Raw genomic sequence first — 21083 nt, 5'->3', positions numbered from 1 at the left:
GTTTATTGAGGCACTATTCACAATAGCAAAGAGTTGGAACCAACCCAAATGTCCAACAACGATAGACTGGATTAAGAAAATGTGGCACATATACACCATGGAATACTATGCAGCCATAAAAAATGATGAGTTCGTGTCCTTTGTAGGGACATGGATGAAACTGGAAAACATCATTCTCAGTAAATTATCGCAAGGACAAAAAACCAAACACCGCATGTTCTCACTCATAGGTGGGAATTGAACAATGAGAACTCATGGACACAGGAAGGGGAACATCACGCTCCAGGGACTGTTGTGGGGTGGGGGGAAGGGGGAGGGACAGCATTAGGAGATACATCTAATGCTAAATGACGAGTTAATGGGTGCAGGAAATCAACGTGGCACATGGATACATATGTAACAAACCTGCACATTGTGCACATGTACCCTAAAACCCTAAAGTATAATAAAAAAAAAAAAAACATACAGTTATAATAGAATAATTTCCAGTATTTGACAGCACAGCAGGGTGACTACCGTTAACAACGATATATCACGTATTTCAAAATAGCAAAAAAAGATTTGAAACATTCCCAACATGAAGAAATGATAAATGTTTGAGATGACAGATATCCCAAATAGCCTGATTTAATCATTATACACTGTATGCATGGATCCAGAGATCACATGGATTCCATAAATATGTACACATATTATGTTTTAATTTTGTAAAGATAGCAATAAAATAATTTGTCTGCAGATTTATGCATGAGCACTGTAAAAATTTAGTATGCATTCTGACACTAAATGGGAGATTACAGAAAGGAAAGTAGATTAACAATAAACATGGCCAAAGTAATAAAACAACACACATGGAAATTATTTAATGACAAAGAGAGTGTGTGAGAACAGCAAGTCTCAGTCAGATATTCCTGCTTAAGAGCCTCTGGAAGAACTTACGTCAGATGCAAAGATCAGTGTTAGCGCCTCTCCCAGGGAGCTACAAGAAGGCTGAAAGTTGCAAATCATGTTTAAGAGGTTGCCGATATCCTCTTAGAAATGAAGCACCAAAGAACCTCAGATTCTAAGCGTTAGAGGCCAACCTTTAATATCCCTTATTGTTCTCCTCACTCCAAAAGCTGATCCTAAATCAACTTTTAAGATGGAGATAATATCATTCAACAGAGAGATCACTATCCTAATGCTGAACAGCTTCATTAGCTAAAGTCAACATACACATCAGTGGGTCTTATGATTGTAAAACTCTAGAGGATTGCAAGCACTAGAATACTGTAAACCCTCAAGAAGTCAGAATTTGTGATACACACATAAGTGTTGTGCTGAAGTTTATGTTTACTTAGCAAACCCTTATTTCATAAATAATGAAGTTTAATTGTGTAAACAAAGATTACGATGTGGATATATTAAAACACTTAGGAGGACAACTTATCAGGCCTTTCAGAGACACCTATTTACATATGGAGGAGAAAATAAATGTTTGCTGAATAAATTATGTAATGAACATAGATGATTAATGTGCTAATTACAAATCAGTAATGTTTGTTATAACAAATAACCTAAAAATTTCTAGGATATGACATTATAGGTTAAGAATGAATGAATGAATGAATGAAGAATATTAAATTTACCTGGTTTTGAACTGTTCTAGAAAGATAATTTTCATCTTTTTTTTTAATGTTTGAAATTCAGATTTTTCAAAATATCTGTCTGGGCTTTTGAAGGTTCTAATGTGGTTCTCCTTTGACAGCCCTTAGAATAATATTACCTATAATGAGGTACTAAATAAATATTTTCTGACAGCTGACTCTACTGCACTACTCCTAAGAAGGATGAAAATATACCATTGAACTTGAACTCAGAGAAGTACAAATTTAAGCAAATAATTTAATAAGCCTCCTAACTGGAGCACCATAAGCCTTTCCGCTAAAGAACAGTATGGGGAAAACACACACGCCCCCTTCAGATATCCCCTGTCTTACCTCATGCTACAAAGTGCTACTGATAAGTCAGGCATATTTCTTCCCAAATTAAAAGCGAAAACTTTCAAATGTTGGATACCTTTGGATATCACATACTGATCTGGAAAAACACATTAAGGAACATTGCCTCGGGCAATCTCCTTGCCCATTGAATACATACCCTGGGGCTACCGGAATATAGGATATTTGTGTTTCTTCTCCTACACTGCCACCAAGTAAAAAGACCCATGAGATAAGTCTTTTGGGCATACATTTATCTACTCCAGAATTATACCAGAAAGGATAAACTACTTACAGTCTTAAATGTTCATGTATATCACTCCCTGCTATACATGCTATTTGCACTGTTCACTTTAGAAATGCGAGCTATTTGAGGAACTATGGTTCAAAAGACAGTCAGTGATAGCGTGGAGATTCCTTTACTGAATAACAAGACTCTAAAACACTGCTTATTCTTATCCTCAGTAACTCCCTTACTCTTTGTTCTTTCCGGATCATCGTAATTCTTATTCATGACCTCTAAATTTGACCCAAATGAGAAACACAACTTAGGCAAGTATCAGAGTGTGACTACATCATCTGAATAACATCATTCCAAAGTGTGATGCATTCTATCAAAATGTCAGGTGAAAATATACCCTTCAAAGTTACATAAATAAGCTAAATCAGCGAAGGGAGTATGAAGAAAGGAGTCACCTCCTTTAACATAATTAGTACAGATACATTTGCATCTTGGATATGTTTGTACATGCTAGTAATAAGTAAAAGAGTTAATCAAGGTAACGTCCCCTTTGCTTAGGTAGCCTGCCAGGTGAGCTTACCCTAGAAAAATCTGATCCAGCCTGCCAAGAATGGTGTCTCAGGTGAAGTGGCCAGTTAAAACAATTGGACATTGTTTTGGATAACAATGCTTTCTATCTATATCCAACTACAATCTGCAAAGTTAATTTCTGCATCCCTCTACACTCTGCACGTTAGTGTGTATATCCTGTACATCTCCAACCCCCACCAAAATGTTAGTAAAATGAAAAAGCACTTATCTACAGGAAACTTATGTGGGTTATCATAACAACATAGAGTACATTTAATTAATCACACTTCCTTTGATATAAATGGCCATCTATGGTCATGCAGAGAACAGTGAATTAAATGAATACCAATAACATGGCAATCAGAAAAACCCCAAAATTATTTTTGTACAACAAAAAGTTTTGACTATTTGAATGCAAACATTTTAGAAAATCAAGCAAAACACATTCAGTTATTTCATCAAAAGTTTTAAGATTTTAAAATTCAAATTTTCCTAATATGTGGTCACTCTTTATACTACAATTAAGGTTCAAAATATAAAGTATTTTAAATCACACTGCATGCTTAAGTAGTAAGAAAACAATTTACTTACTTCTGGATACTCTTACAAGTTCTGATACATTGAAGACTCCAGATTTTACAAAACTATCCTCAAGGTAACCTGAAAATAAACATTAAAGGAAAAATGATCAATATAAGCAGAAAGTAAAATAAATAATTATACACTAGAATTTAAGTGTTTTAAAGCCAAAGGTTTGAACAAAAACCAAATATGCTTACAATAAGGACTTTAAAAAATAACTCTTATGAATGCAAATTAGGTTTGTTTAAACAAAAATAAAAAGTTTAGATACCAAATAATCTCTTAGGAAATTTTTTTCTTCCCTTTCTAAAAGTACAGGGTTATTGATGCGGTTTGATTTGCCATGGCCCATGCATACAGAATGGTCTGTGAGCTCTCAGTGAAAGCTTTTGACTCAGTAGCACCTGGTAGACTAAAGTGAAAAACGAAAAGAAAGAAAAAGGAAACCACAACCACAATTAGCACCTTGCTGGAATAACGTGAAAGATCTCTTAAGGCCACTGTTCTTTTGTAAACCCTTCTCTGATTAAAGAAAAGTGAGCTGCTGTTACTAGCACCCCCACCCTTGTTCCAGGGTTACTAATAACATAAAAAGCAGAACTTGTATATACAGCAAATACAGAACTTCACGTTGACCTATTTCTGGGCATCTTTAATATACATTGCACGATTTCACTGCTTTCCTCACCCTTGCTACTATTCCATTGGACTCCTTTTATTTCAAGAATTAGACACCTTTTCTGGCAAATGGTGGTGAATCCAGGCCTCTGAGAATGCCACATGACCCTTTAGTCACACCTGGGCAGAGTCCACAGTGGCCATGGAGCCTGCTTGCTAGCTGGTCTAACCATATCCAAAACTAGAGATGAGAACTCCCACAAACAGCAGTAACCCTGCACCCAGCCCACCCCATTCTCATCTATGTTAAGGGGGTGTAATGAGTGTGAGGAGGGAGGGAATACCTTAGAGGGGGAGGTTATGGCCTACTTGTTTCTGTCCTAGGGAGAGAATAAGTTTGAAAATCCTCAGAATTGAAATACATCTGAGAAACAAACAAACAAAACTAGATTCTAAGAACTGGCAATTTGATTGGATTTTACATAAAGCTTTAGGGCTGACCAAGGAATTAGATTCAGTTCAGAGATTTGAGGCATGGGTAGTGTAGCAACACGGAGCACTGAAATCAAAGAGCTGGGATTTGAATCCTAGCCACAGATGACCAGTTATGAAATCTTGGCTAGGTTATTAGTCCTCTTTTTGCCTCAGATTCCTCACTTACAAATTGGAGACAATAAAAATCACCTATCTTATAGAGTTGTTACTAAGGGAGATAAAAATATAAACCCCATGATAAGCATGTTACCAATAAATTAAGATGGGCCAGTGGAACCTGCCATCAGCTATATACCAAATTATGCACACTGGCTTCCAGACAGTCCAAAATGATCCGCAAATCTTTATTCAGAAAATTTACCAGAACAAAAGGCACCACACTGCTTTTCAACCATACATAGCATGAAAAGACAGAAAATCATTCAATTAGCATATGTGTTTCACTGCTATGAACTGAGGAGCCATGGATGTTTGACATCCACCCACCCACCTTCTTTAGAAACAGAATGAAAGAAGGAGTGAGAGGAAGTTGTAAGATCTCAGTAGGGGATAAAACAGGTGCCACATTAAGTCACTATTCTGAAAAATATATATACATTTTTAAGAGTATTATAACAAAATGTCCCAATTTAATGCACTTCTATTTTAAGAAACTCTTATTTCTTGAGCAATTAATTTTTACCAGGTTAAATTCATTTCAGTAATTATTGAGAAACTTCTATGTAACAATCACTGTACAAGGTGCTAAAAGTCATGAATACCAAAAAGGACACTGACTGCCTTGCCTGGTGGGGGAAAAAGATGTTTTGACTCTTCTGGACCACTGTAACTTACTATCATATAGAAAGATTGTTGTTGCTTTTGTTATTGTTTATAGTTCATTATACTTTATTTTATATAGGCTAAACTTAACAAAGTAAATATATTAAGTACAAAATCTTCTTTATCTTGGGAGGCCGAGGTGGGTGGATCACAAGGTCAGGAGTTTGAGACCAGCCTGGCCAATATGGTGAAACCCCATCTCCACTAAAAATACAAAAATTAGCCGGGCGTGATGGCAGGCACCTGCAGTCTCAGCTACTCGGGAGGCTGAGGCAGGAGAATCGCTTGAACCCGGAAGGCAGAGGTTGGAGTGAGCCGAGATCGAGCCATTGCACTCCAGCCTGGGCAACAGAACAAGACTCCATCTCAAAAAAAACAAAACAAAAAAACAAAACAACCTCCTTTATCATGACTACAGCTCATATACTTAACCAGTCACACAAGATTATTTTTCATCACCCAATTGTACTTTGTAAATGCCTACCTTCATATCTTCCTCCTGCAGCTCCCTGCGATGAGATGGCCCTCTTTCTACACACTCTAGTCTCATCCTTCAAAATCCAGCCCAACCACCACCCACTCTGTAAACTGCTCCTCCACCTCCTTCTCCCACCCACTGGCCCAGCCAGAAATCTCTTTCCTCTGTACTTGTATAGCAACTAGTTTGTGCTAATTTTATACTTTGTACTTTCAGATGTTCTGAGAGATCTGTTTTCAAGTCTTGCGGTCATTGCTGGATTATCAGCTCCTTTATTTACGGAAGTGACTGGGTTTTGTTCATCTCTATATCTTCCTTAATGACTAACTCATTGCCTATATATAGAGTAAGTACTAAATAAACACAGAACAAAATTTTAAAATTCAACGTTAAAAACATGGTCACACATTAACATCTTAGTCATTTTATTACAATGTAGATACAGATGGTTTAAGATTTATGGATAATTATACTAACCTCTGTTATTCCCTAGAACTTGTTTGCTGAAGAGTGTATTTAGGCTTTTGGGTCACATGAGAAAGTGTAATGATTAGGGTCGGATTGAATCTCTTACTTTGTTGTGTACTAATGTGTAACGTCAAGCATTTAATACAAAGTAACAACCAAAGAACTGGAAGTGTTTAAATAGTAAGAGCCCAAAAATATTTGTTAAATAAATCGATGAATAAGTGATGAACATTTCAATGTATTTACATAAACTATACGAGATGTAATACATAACATTACAATATGTATGTGTAATCTGAAGTTCATTTCCTCATTACTCCAATGAGGAGTCAGAGATCCATTTGCTCCTAAGTCATGACCATTAAGATGGAGTGGGGTCTGAGCCTGTTGGAAGCCAAATCATGAAGAAGGGATGAGCCAGCTCAAGGCCAATTCAACCAGTGGGAAGACACTCAGGCAGCCAGACATAGACAATACAATGACTATTGCAGCTATTCACAGAAAAAAAGAAGACAATTCAGAATGTAGCAGGGTGTTTCTCCACTCCCCACCCCCAATTTCCCAGGTTCTAAGAAATTGGAATCTACAGAAACAGTGGAAAGAGGTAGTTTACTGAAACTATGAAAAGCATTGGAAATATATCAGAACATCTTTGGAACCTACTGGATAAAACGCAAAAAACCACACAGGTCCCATTGGGCTCTACTCCTGCATGGAGCCCAGTGAGACTTTAGTGGAGGAAGGTTTCTTGAGGATGAGTGGTGATGCCTATTAACCATGTACCTATGGGAACAGGGACAGGTGAGAATCAGGCAAGTGGGGTAGCCTGGGAGAAGCACCTGAAGCCGATGGCTGCCACCTTCATGCATGTCTGCAGGCAGCATAGCCTTTGTAACGGACAGGCATTACCCAAGACACGGCAGAGTGAAAAAGAAATCATGGATGAAATAGTACTCAGATACTTAAAATAGTACTCGGATACCTACTAGTGCTTACTCATTAGCATACAGAAGACAATACTTGAGGGCTGTAGCAAAATAACTGGGGGGATTTTGCAACGGGCAGGGGTCCTGCAGTAGGATAGGGGGTGAAACTCAGCAAAATGTCAGGTTATCTGCTGCTAACATAACCCCATCCGTAACCTCCAGGGTACTGGGCCCTTTCAGGAACATGTTTTTCACATTTCATAGATCACTGTAAATCTAAATAGCTGATACAACAGCTAAAGATCTTAAAGCAATTTGGAGACATTCATATAGTAAATTCCCTTCATCTACCAAAGGAAATATGAGCATCTCTGAGGCAGAGCAGCTGCTTAATGGTTACAGAGCAATATTACACAACAGCTTAATCCAGGAAGAAAAGAACAACTCTGCATTTGTGTGACGCTGTATTTACGCTACATGTGTGCTTTTTAAAAAAAAATAAAATTGAGTAGGAAATAAAGACTTCTCCAAACTGAAAAGTCTCAAAGGCAATATCAAATTATATTATTTTACTTCTTTTTTATTTTTCTCTGACAAAAGCAACAGTAAATCACTACTCAGAAGTTAATATACTGTTTAACCTCCTTTACAAACAATAACAGAGGGACACAATGGCATATCTAACTGCTAATATCTCAAATTATAATCAGTACCATTTGAATGTTAAACAACATTTACATAGAAAATCCAAAGGAAGACTGATAATGCTCATTTTTACAGTCTACTGTGTTCTATTCTTGAAATTAAAAAAAAGAAGCCACAGAAAGCAGTTATTAAATTCATGAAAGCCGTCTTCAAGTATTTGAAGGATTATTAATGTAGATGGTGGATTTGATTTATTCTGCATAGTTCCAGGAGCTGTTTTTTGGTTCAATAAACAGATTTGTCATCCAATGGGAACAGGCTTAAAAAGGTATGTGAAATTTTGCAAAGGTAACATAACCAATAAATTCCCAACAACTGTGTTGACATTCACAAGCAGGCATTAACTTCACATTCACAATTATCTTATAAAATGTGGCATATTATTGGTGTTGCCATTTTACAGATGAGGAAACTTTTATCTTACAGAGATAGTTTCTCAATGGCTATACAGACTCCCACTGGATATAAAAATTCTTGCTTTGTGAAGGAAATCTCAAAAAAAAAAAAAAACAGAAAAAAAGAAAAAAGCACCTCAAAAGCCATTGCAACCCTCAGATTCTCCTTTCTTACATAGATGTTTTCCTATGTTAGTTTTCTGGCATTGTTCATTTGGAGAACAAACAGGTGGACATAAGACATTTACAGGCATTTTCCAGCCCTATGATTGCAATTGTTCACTTTCTTCAACAGAATTTAAAAGAAGGCCTAATTCTTTTTGTAAAGGGACAAGAAGAGATTATACTAGCTCTTTGCTAATCTTCATATAACTTCAGATACCACAACTAACCCATTGGTAATTTTCTGGTAGTGGTGTTACAAGACATAGCTCTATCTTCAGTTTCTCAACTGACTTGAACTATCCATGGTTAAAGCTTGAAACTGTGATTATAAAATAAAAATATTAATCATTGCAAAGATAGTGATTTTCTTCACAGAGATTAAATCTCAGCCTATAGCCTAGGTTAACGTTCTAATATTAGTTTAGAATTAAGTGTATCTCTCAATATGAAATGTAAACCCATGATGATGATTTATGTGATCTTGGAGGGAGTCAGAAATTTCCCAACTTTAACACACCCTGATAGTGCTATATTTTTTCAATATTTCCTTCCAGTCCTTTAAACTTTTTCCTGCATATATATATATATATATATATATATTTATAAAATCAGTATCAAATTTAAATATACTTGTATCCAGCTTTTTTCCTATTAACATTGTATCTGTCCTTTTAGATAAAGTTTTTCAAAAGCATGATCTTTACGACTATACATTGCATGGTTGTATCTACTTTATATTAACCATTCCATTGTCTGGCATTTTAGGTTATTTCCCAATTTTTAAAATATAACAAACAAATAGCACTGTAATTAACATCCTCATACACAAATCTCTGTCAGCCATTCTCATGATTTCCTTAGGCTGGAGTTCCCAGAATTAGAATTACAGGGTCAAAGGACGTAAACTCTTTTAAAACTCTTGGTAAAAACTGTCAAGCAGCTTTCCACAAAGTTATTTTGCCAACTTATACTCCTTAGGGCAAGCTGTGAGCATGTCCATCTCACAATCCTGCTGCCAGAATTACATATTAGTACGGATTTGTTTTTATTTGTGGCAACTTGATAGAGAAAAAAGGTCATTACATTAATGTTACAACTTTCACTTATTTCATTTTAATAAAATGGACTCATTTCAGATATATGTGTATATTTCTTTCAACAGAACATTAAAAAACAAAACTTTGAAAAATCAGAACATTCATAAATACAGAAACATTAAAAATATATAAAATAGAAATTGTGTTAGCAGGAATTTTTTTCCTAATATCAATGAGATTGCATCTACAGTTTCATAATGAAAATGTTGGCTATGAATTTATCACTGATTTTTTTTCTCATTATCTGAAAAAGTACTCACTTATTCCTAGCTTCCTCAGATTTTTTAAAAGTTTTCTGATGAGGATGGCTATTGAATATTATCAAATTCTTTTTTGGCATTAGTAAAGACTATCCGGTTTTTTTCTAACAGCATTCATTGGTGTTATATATTACTGGATTCTTAGATTTAATTATCTTTGCTTATCCACGGAAGATAGTTCTTAAATTTACTGTTGAACTGGTTGGCTCAGTTTCTTCTAATATTTCTACAGGTAGTTGGAAAATTTTTATGGAAATTTTTGTATTTTATTCGTTAAGTTTTTATACCAGGAGTATACACATGGTTCGTAAAATGGTTTTGATGATTGTCCCAATATGTTTTATGCTCTGGAACAAAACAAAATATTATTTAATAAAAAGTCATTGAATGTTTGGAAAATCTTACAAACATTTTACAATTTCAAACATTTTACAAACATTTTACAACATTTTACAATTTCAAGGAAGATGTAATATCATCTTCCTTGAATCTGTTGCAGAGAAGACTCTTAGATAACTCTGAATCGTGAATACTATTCTACTTTTGCTTTCTAATGTTGAGATAATTTTATTATATATTTTCCAAAAAAATTCAATTTTTCAGATTTATAAATTTATTAGCACCGATATTTTATAGTTTACTAAGTGGGCTATGTTTATTTTTATGGCATAATAAAATTAAATGTATGCCCTCTTATCTTTTTAATGGATGTGGAAGGTATGCCTCTCTCCAAGGGCGTTAAAGCATACTAGCTAAAAAGGCAGCCCTGGGGCAAGACTATTGCCATTTACTATGTAAACCTAAGGCAAGCTGTCTAACTCTTCTACACCTCACATTTCTCTTCCCTAAAATATAGGTAATAATCATACTACCTATGAGTAGATGCAAAAATTGCATATTGTTTTCAAGTAATAGTAAGGCAGACATTTGAAGAGCAGGAAAAGAAAAAGTAGAACTTCCAAATTAGCAAAGAGAAAAGAAAACACAATAAATAAGAATGCAATTAAGGCAGCAAAAATAAGAAAATAGGATGTAAAAATATATAATAATATGAAGTAAAATAGAAGAGATAAAATAAAATACATAAATCACTAGAATAAATGTATATGGACTGAATTTTTCCCATAAAGGGAGTTTAGGTCAGTTGAAAAATACAAAATCCAACTGTTTTCAAGAAACACACCTAACACAAAATGATAATAACAAGAACAAAAAGTTGTAAATAAATGGGTAGGCATAGAGAAATCAGGCAAATTCAAACAAAAAGGAAGCAGTATCAGTTAGCAACGGTTAAGAGAAAACTTAAGCTGAATTACAATAAAGATAATTATAAATGGATAAAAGGCACAATTAATAAAGAAGATAAATCATAAACCCCACACAAACCAAAAAATATTATGAATACAATCTATTAAAATACAAGAAACTTTATAAAAAATAAAGTCACAGTGAGAATTTTTACTATTAATGTATCTTTTTCAGAATTGAATATGACTATTAGACAAAGACTAACTTCGTATCATTCAAATACAAATTATATTTTACTGATATGTTCATGGAACTTCTAAAAAAATCAATCATGTTCTTGACCAAAGAGGCAACTTTAACAAATCCCTAAAAGTACAGACTTTTGAGGCCATACTGTCTCATCTTTGGCAAATAAAAGTAAATAATAAAAAATGACTGAATTATCTCAACTACCTAGAAATTAAGAAAATAAACCATGAACCAAAGAGAAAAATCAAAAGGGAAATTATAAACTATCTAAAAAGCAATGAAAAGAAAAAGAAGAAAGGAACCCATTACTTACCATAAAAGAAAGAACAGCATCACAAACACCCCAAAAATTAAAAAGATGAAATGAAACATAAAAGCTGAAATTAACAGAATAGAAAAAAGAAATATTTAAAATAATAAATAAAACAAATGATTCTCTAAAAAGACCAACAGGACAGAAAAACTACTTCCAAGCCTGATTAAGGGAAAAAGAGAAAGTAAAAATATACAAGTATAGTCATGAATGGCTTAATGGCAGGGACACAATCTGAGAAATGTGTTAATAGGCAATTTCATGGTTGTATGAACATCACAGAGTGTACTTACACAAACCTAGATGGTATAACCTACTACACACCTAGGCTATTTGCATGAAATTGCATATAGCTCCTAGGCTACAAACCTGTATAGCCTACTACTGTACTGATACCGTAGGCAATTTTAAGACAATGGTAAGTATGTGTGTATCTAAACATATCTGAACATAGCAAAGGTACCATAAAAATATCATAATCTTATGGGACCACTGTCACATGTAATCTGTCTTCAACTGACCTATCATGATGTGGTGCATGACATACAAATATAAAAAGAAAACATAACCAAGGAAATCAAATACATTAAAAGAATTATGAAAGAATAATACATACAACTTATTGACTACACCTTTGAAAACTTAAATGGGCAATTATTAGTAAAATAAAAGTAACCAAAATTGAGCAAAGAAGTGGAAAACCTGAGTGGACCTATTACCCTAGTGAAGTGGTTGCCAAATTTGCTGAACACTGGAACCATCTGGGATTCTTCAAAGCAGTTTATGTTTGGCTTCCAACCCCAGCTATTCTGATTTAATTGATATGGGGTGAGATCTGGACATGAGAACCCTTTTAAAAGTTCCCCCAAGTGATTCAAATGTGCAGCAAAGTTTGGGAATCACTATGACACCACATTCAGAATGTGGTTCCAGAGCCACTAGCACTGGCATAACTGGGGAGCTTATTAGAAGTGAAGAATAGGCTCTACCCCAGACCCTCAGAATCATAATCCACAGCTTAATGAGATCTGCAGGTGATTCATATGTGTACTTAAAAATTTGACAATCCTAGAACATACTAGAAATATGAGTAAAGAACTACCTTTGAAAACAGCACCAGGTCCAGGTGAGTGCACAGCTGGATTTTATGTATCCTTTATCTAGTCTTTAGGTTCCAATGTTATTTACACTCTCCCAGGCCTTAGGAAATAAGACAAGCTTCCTTAAGAAGAACGCTTTCTTATGAGCCTCTCTGAGGCCAGCAAAACTTGAATACCTAAATTTGTAGCCTCTCTCTTCGAAACAAAACAATGAACCAACCAATGAAAGACCAAGAACACAAGTAAATGTGACTTCAAGATGCCTAAATAAAATATCAAATTAAATATTGCAATATTATCAAAAGAACAATACACTATTATCATTAGGGTTTATTCCATGAATGAGTGCAGCTCACTATGAGAAAAGCTATCATTACACAGAGAAAAAAGTCATATGACCATATCAAGATGCTGAAAATGTACTTGACACCAAGAGGCAGGCTTACCTAACAATAAATCTAAGCACAAATAGACAAAGCAAACAATACAGACTCTTCAGCAAAATTCAACAATATATTATTCTAAAAGGGGAACACTAGTCTGTCATTCCTATTTTCCCAACCTCCCCAGCCTCCTCCTCTTTGCAGCCCTTACAAATGTAATCTGGAAAAAAGCCAGTCACAGAAAGACAAATAGAGTATAATTCCACTTACATGAAATATCTAGGGTAGTCAAACTCATAGAAACAAAGTTACATGGTGGTTGCCAGGGGCTGGGGAGAGTAGGGAATGGGGAGCTGTTGTTTAACAGGCATTGAGTTTCAGTTTTGCAAGATGAAAAGTTTCTGGAGGTTGGTTGCACAACAACGTGAATATATTTCACACTACTGTATTGTACACTTAAAAATGGTTAAGATGACAAATTTAATGTTTTGCGTATTTCACTAAAATTTAAAAATGTAGTCTAAAATTTTGGACCTAGATTGTTACCATATTCTGGTTTACATATATTCAAGAACAATCTTTTACATTGACATTTGTGTCTGTCATCTTATTTATAACAATTACTTGGTCATAATTCTCACCTTAATTGTTACTATTCTCATGATTAGTCTATATCTATATTTGTATTCATATATTTATGGCTATACTTTCCTGTTCTTAATTTTTTTATTGAGTCATCACATTGCCAGTCAGAATAGGTTTTCAAGTAAAATTTTTACAACTAAAATGAAGAACTCTATTTTTTGATACCATGAGTAATAAAGAATATATTTCCATTGCCTTTGACTGAAGGTGAAACTCCTTGAGCGAAAAAAAATGTTTTTTTTCATCACAATTTCAAGTATTCTCCCACTGTCTCCTGTTATTTAATGTCGATAAAAGGAAATATAGAAGTAACTTGTTTTTCATCCAGGACATTTCAAAATTTTCTTCATCCATGAAATGTAAAAATTTCAACAGGATATATTTAGATACAAGCCTCTCATTATGTGGCTGGAATAGCATTAGTCCTTTTGATCCACATAGATAATTTTTAGCTCATCAAATTTTTCTCTATTTGTCTTTGATCCTACATTCTCTGATTTCTCCACAATGAACACCTAAATAAACCTTGAATTTTCTATTCTCCCATCATCAACCCTTTTCTCATCATCTTAACCTCTGTGTTTCCTCTGCTTCTGGAATAAGTATCTTGGGGTTGTCGTCTATATCAATGCTTATTTCCACAGTATCAGTGCTGTTTCTTACTCCTCCGACGCAATTTTAACGCTATGAAAGCAATTTAGTTTTTCTTGATATTCTTCCTCATCTCACAGAATACCGTATTTATTGAAGCTATTCTTTTGTAGGTTCACTTTTCATATAAGTCTTCCGAGTAAACAAATTGTTTTCTCTGGAATTTTTTTCTAGTTCTTTATTTTCAAAGATATGTCCTTGTGGTTCTTGATCATATCCCATTTCCCTTGTTCCTCCATATTTTCTCACCAAGGGCATATTGTTGTGTGTGTGTGTGTGTGTGTGGCTTTTTTTCCCCTTTTTAACATATTCAGTAATGTAAACTAATTGGAAGAGACAGAAAACAGATCAATAAGTCATCTGAAGATAAGGGTAGAGGAAAGAATGACTTCCAAAGTAGTCAGAGGAAACCTTTGGGATTAGAGGAAACGTCATCATCCTTGAGTGTGGTACTGATTTCCTAAGTATATGCATACGTCAAAACTGGCTGGGTGTGGTGGCTCATGCCTGTAATCCCAGCACTCTACGAGGCCGAGGCAGGTGGATCACTTGAGTCCAGGAGTTTGAGACCAGCCTGGGCAACATGGCAAAACCCTGTGTCTACTAAAAATACCTAGCATGGTGGTACGTGCCTGTAGTGCCAGCTGCTCAGGAGGCTGAGGCACGAGAATTGCTTGAACCTGGGAGGCAGGGGTTGCAGTGAGCCAAGATCACACCACTGCACTCCAGACTGGGCAACAGAGTGAGATGCTGTCTCAACAAAACAAAACAAACAAACACATATGTCAAAACTCATCTAACTGTACACTATATATATGTAACTTACTGTATGCTATTATACCTCAATAAAGTTAGCAAGTGACCTCTAAAGAGTGGTTTCCAAATTTTCAAAAAGTGCTATTTCCACAGCACAAAAAGAATCACAAGTGAATCAGAAACATTCAGTGCAATCAGGAACATTTTTGAAGGTATGAATTACAATAATCAGGTATTTTTTTTGCAGCTTCTAGAAAGTTATCTTACCAGGTTCCTCATTCATGGTCAAGTGAACTCTAAGAACACTGTAGCATATTCCCTAGTAAACAAAAGCACAAAAGCAGCAACCAGGACTTCTCTACAATTTGTCAAACTGGGAGAAGAGAAACTCTGTCCACCTGAGATTAGTATTCTGAATCAGCAATTATATCGGAGTGCTACAATTCTCAGTCAGATATCACTCTACAAAATTCATCATCAGTATGCTACATAAGATGAGGAGTTCAGAAAAATCTTCCAAATAATCATGTCTAGGATGTGGTCTACCTACAGGGCATAAGAGGATCACTGTAAGTATCTCTGCAGAAGTACCTGCTTTTTCTAGGCCTAGGTCAGGTTCTGAGTATGGGAATGATCCCACACACTCCAAGAACAGGTTATTTATTTAGCCTATTATTGGTCTAAGCCTCTGCTTCATAAATCTTGGACATTGTCTATAGGTAGGCATTGCCTTGGATGATAGGTATACAAAAAAGAAGAACGCAATACTCACCCAAAGGGGCTCAGAATTCATTACGGGGAGTAGATGTGAAAATAGAGATAAAATAGTACACTAAATGCTAGTATTGTAAAACAGCACTGCAGAGAGGCTCTGAAGAAGTCTCACTGAGGAGGTGACAAGGGAGTACGAGCATTCTAGGCAGAGAAACAACATGAGCAAAGACACAAAGCAGCAGCACATGGCTAACGCTAAAGGCATGGTCCATGTGTGCAACGGACAAACCACGAAGGGTCATACTGTATGTCATGCTAACCAGCTAGGCTTAGGCTAGAGTGGAGACCTTGGAAGCATACAAGGAGGTGAATGAAATAATCAGATTTGCACATCACCACAGACCTGTAATGGATATATCAGAGGGATTAAGACATGAGGCAAAATATCGCTACAGAGATTAGGAAATGATTAAAATGATCTAGGTGAGCTAGTTAAAGAGGCAAAGTGTAAATGTTTTTAAAGAGTTATTAAGATTCAGCATCAATTATCTTCTTTTTAAAACATTTTGCCCCTCTCATCAGCGGCCTGAACCTTTGTACTCATTCCTCTGTTCTTTCTATATTCTTTCTCCCAAAAGCTCACAGGTACTCCCTTCTTCACCTATCAACATTATATAAGGTAACAGTATTCATGTGGGCTATTTCTGGGTATCAATTTGGACATGGTAAGCATAAAATAGCAGAATACTTTACCATGTCCCAACAGACATGGCCATCTTCTAGTTCTCTCTTACTTATTTAGAAGATACTGCTCTGCTTAGAAAGTACTTCAATTCAGAAAATGATAGCAGTCCAAAATACCAAATTTTAAAATGAAAAATCCTCCATTGCATTGAAATACAAATATTACTGCAAAATACACAATGCAGCCAGCATCTTACCATTCATCATGTCACTGTTTGTTTCATGACATTAACAAGTGGAAGTGATGATTTTAATAAGATCAAATCTGAAAGTCAAGTGGTTTTCCTGTCTTCTTCCTGCTGAATACTACGGGAACATAGATATGTGCAAGGTATAGAGCACTGCGCAAGGGGAAGATATGTCTAGTGGAATCAGGAATTAAAATATCTCAGCAAAAACAGGAGTTTGGTCCTAGTTTTATCATATAAAATAAAATGAAAGATGTCAAGGTCCCTAAAGAGCAGAATGTAAGTCAAAAGACCCCAAAAAGATTTGTAACAACTTTGAAAACCAAAACCTGACCATTGTTTCTTAAGTTCTTCCATGATCAATGACATTATCAAGCAAAAGCTAATAAGAGTCAGCTGGGTGTGGTGGTTCATGCCTGTAATCCCAGCACTTGAGGAGGCCAGGGTGGGCGGATCACATGAAGTCAGGAGCTCAAGACCAGCCTGGCCAACATGGCGAAACCCCATATCTCCTAAAAATAAAAAAATTAGCCGGACATGGCCCATGCCTGTAGTCCCAGCTACTCAAGAGGTTGAGGCAGGAGAATTGCTTGAACCTGGGAGGCAAAAGTTGCAGTGAGCTGAGATCATGTCACTGCACTCCAACCTGGGCAACAGAGCAAGACTCCGTCTCAAACAAACAACAGTCAAATTAACACACAAAAGTACTTGCTTAAATTATTCGTTACCTAGTACGCTTTCATAGTCACAGAGAAGGAAAGAAAAACTGAGACTTTAGTAGGAGATCTGTCTAACATCTTTAAATCACATCCTTTAATCCTATAAGGTAGAAAAAGATTAAAACTCGGGTAATTAGATACATATCTACTTAATATTTTATTCTGTTTGCAATATATTACTATAGAATTGTACTCTCTTTTTAAACATTGTGGTTAAATATACAAGTGGGAGTTGCCTTAGTGCCTGGACAGTTTAGTCCAGCGAGCTTAACTTCTGCAAAGTTCAGTGATTTTAACAAGCCTAGAGCAAGTCCACTATATTTGTGATACAAAACAATCCCAGCTTTCCATCTGTGAGAAATAAAATGCTTTGCATTATTAAATTGTAGCTGTATGTGGCAAAAACAGATCTTGTAAATATGGAGAGGGCAGGAATTTAAATTGAGAGGAAACTTTAGATGCAGGAGGCCACTGTAAAAGGAACATGAGGCCAGGCATGGTGGCTTATGCCTATAATCCCAACACTTTGGGAGGCTGAGGTGGGAGGATCACTTCAGCCCAGGAGCTGGGGACCAGCCTAGGCAACATAGCAAGGCTCTGTCTCTACAAAATAATTAAAAATTAGCTGGGCATGGTGGCACATGCCTGTTGTCCCAGCTACTTGAGAGGCTTGAGGTGGGAAGATTGTTTGAACCCAAGAGGCAGGCTGCAATGAGCCATGACTATGCCACTGCACTCCAGCCTGGGCAACAGGGCAAGACCCCAACTCGGTGAGGGGGGGAGTTACATGAGATACTTGGGTAAAAGCAATCACTACAATACTGCCCAGAGCAGCAGGTACCATCACAACCTCACCTAGAGGAATTTATGACTCAGACCTCTTTTCACATGAGGATTCTGACCCTCCCCCCTTAAGGGGAACCTAGACATTCAACTAAGAAAAATATAGGTTATAGCAATAGCCTTTAAAATTTAGCAAATTACAACCTATTTATGTGCAAGCCCTCTTGGACATTTTCTGGAACTAGGTACAGTATTAATTAAGTGACTACATCAATATATTAAAATGTTATTTGGATTCTATGTTACCTTATGACACCATTTCAGGTTAACACGAGACCTTAAAATACCATTGTAAAGTTAAGGAAAGTTTGAACTAACTGTAGCCCATAGCCCATGAACGAGTCCTTTCTCTGACAGCATTGTGTGAAAGGAGAGTACTGTGTTGAAATTGACTCTTCTCCCCATTCTTTCTTTCTCTGACACAAGTCATGAAACACAAATCTGACTTGCTGAAAAACCCCTGATGACTCACTACTTATGAACCTATATTCTATGTCATGGCTTTAAATGCTGCTCAACATCAGACACCAAGTTCCCTTCCTTTCCCCTTCTTCCATGTGAAATGCTCTTTCCTCGGCTAGGACTATATCCACCCTACAACCTCTCGTTCATCCTTTATATCCAAACTGTTCCATGCATCTTATATTCCCTGGGAAGGGGTAGACATCTCTGACTCCACTATGATTGCTCCTTTAAATATAAACCTGTGTGCCCACATCTCTTGCCCAATAGGCAGTCATTTTTTTTTTTTTTTTTTTTTTTGAGACGGAGTCTCGCTCTGTCGCCCAGGCTGGACTGCAGTGGCGCGATCTCGGCTCACTGCAAGCTCCGCCTCCCGGGTTCACGCCATTCTCCTGCCTCAGCCTCCCGAGTAGCTGGGACTACAGGCGCCCGCCACCGTGCCTGGCTAATTTGTTGTATTTTTAGTAGAGACGGGGTTTCACCGTGTTAGCCAAGATGGTCTCGATCTCCTGACCTCGTGATCCGCCCGCCTCGGCCTCCCAAAGCGCTGGGATTACAGGCGTGAGCCACTGCGCCCGGCCAGCAGTCACATTTTTTAAAGGTTTTTCCTCAATTTCAGGCAAGAAATGGTGTTCAGAGGTCAAATAAGGGTAATGGTAACTGAGAGGTGAAAGTAAATTCAAGAGACCTTTCAAAGTAGAATATGAATGAATATGTGGAGGATAAGGAAGAAAAAGGGTTCCTGGGAAAGAAATCATGAGCAACTCTAACCAAGGGTGTCTGGAGAGGATTCTGGTGACTCCAGGATATCTTAAAAAGGGAAAAAGCAAAAACAAAGAAAACAAAAAACCCAAGTCTGGGAAAATAAAATAAATTTAATTTTGGAAATGTTAAATTTGAGTTAACCATGAAACATCTAGGGAAACATGTCCGAAAAGTAGTTGGGCACGTAGGTCTAAATCATTAGGAGAGAGAGCTATTTCAAAGGTATACATCTAGGAGAAAAAGTAAATACACTTTAAAAATCGCAAGGTACTGAAAACACAGAGAATTAAACACAAAAATCTGATTAAGAAGACAGAAGAAATTACCATATGCAATTTTTAAACACAGGAAGGTTCCTGGATTACCAGGAGAGGTCCTGTTTTCAGAGGCACGGGCAAAGTTTTAAACAGAGCATGGCCAACTAAATCAAATAAATAGGAATATGGAAGCAAGAACAGAACGGAAAGAAACCACTGGTCATGGATTTAATGAGAATATTTCAGTGGGGACAGAAGCTGAGGAGAAATCAAGATGGAATTTCAGGGGAAATGAAGATGAGACTTTGACATCCTTCATGTCATATTACGAAGAAGAAGAGAGAGATGAGACACTTGGTTAAAGGGGTTTGTCCGAATGAGGAATAAAAGATGTATGTTTTAAAATAAGTTGGTAGGTAGGAATCAGTGAAATCAGAATAAGAGGGCTAGGACAAGTAAAGGGCAGACAGAAGTTTCAATAGACACAGAAAGTTGATGGCTTCATAAAGTAGAAACACCAGGGAAAGGAGGAAAAAAAAATTTATACAATGTTAATACAAGCTTCTACAAGATAAATTCTTGGCAGGAAAAAAGTAATCTCTAAAGATACATTTGTACCCTTTCTCATGTCAATACTGAGATTTATGTAATAAAAGTCACTCCACCTTTCCTTTTATGCCAGTAGGCTTACAACAACATTTGCTTTCTAAAAATTACAATTCTATTTCACCATGAGACTTGAAAGCATCTGTTTCTTTTGCCTCCTTTATAAAATCTCTAACATTCTATTCTTATGCATTTTCTGTAACTCGGGTATGTCATCTTAAGCCTTTAGAGAAGAGCAGTATAAAAATTCAAAATTTTTTTTTTTTTTTTGAGATGGAGTCTCACTCTGTCACCCAGGCTGGAGTACAATGACACGGTCTCGGCCCACTGCAACCTCTGCCTCCCGGGTTCAAGCGATTCTCCTGCCTCAGCCTCCCAAGTAGCTGGGACTACAGGCAAATGCCACCATACCCAGCTAATTTTTGTATTTTTAGTAGAGACGGGGTTTCACTATGTTGGCCAGGCTGGTCTCAAACTCCTGACCTTGTGATCCACCTGCCTCAGCTTCCCAAAGTGCTGGGATTACAATTTAACACATTTCTATTTGATTCCATATCAAATGATACTTTCTGCAGGAAGCCTTCTTGATCAAACTAGCTGGAAGAGAAAGTAGAATGAAGAAACCCCTCACTTTTATCA

At 36.4% G+C, this 21083-nt stretch overlaps 1 protein-coding gene across 19 annotated transcripts in view; it reads right to left on the bottom strand.

Moving 5' to 3' along the window:
- NFIB (nuclear factor I B) overlaps positions 1-21083 on the bottom strand; it is a 463288-nt gene that overhangs the window by 76961 nt on the left and 365244 nt on the right. For all 19 annotated transcript variants that reach the window (XM_055294226.2, XM_055294227.2, XM_055294231.2 and 16 more), the window contains one exon: positions 3382-3450. In XM_055294226.2, the coding sequence (XP_055150201.1) occupies positions 3382-3450 (69 nt within the window). The remainder of the gene's footprint in view (positions 1-3381; positions 3451-21083) is intronic.

The sequence above is a fragment of the Symphalangus syndactylus genome, chromosome 9 (genome assembly GCF_028878055.3).
Source record: "Symphalangus syndactylus isolate Jambi chromosome 9, NHGRI_mSymSyn1-v2.1_pri, whole genome shotgun sequence".
In the NCBI taxonomy this organism is placed as follows: Eukaryota; Metazoa; Chordata; class Mammalia; order Primates; family Hylobatidae; genus Symphalangus; species Symphalangus syndactylus.
The sequence above is the reverse complement of the archived record's forward strand: the minus strand, read 5'-3'. Positions and strand labels throughout refer to the sequence as shown.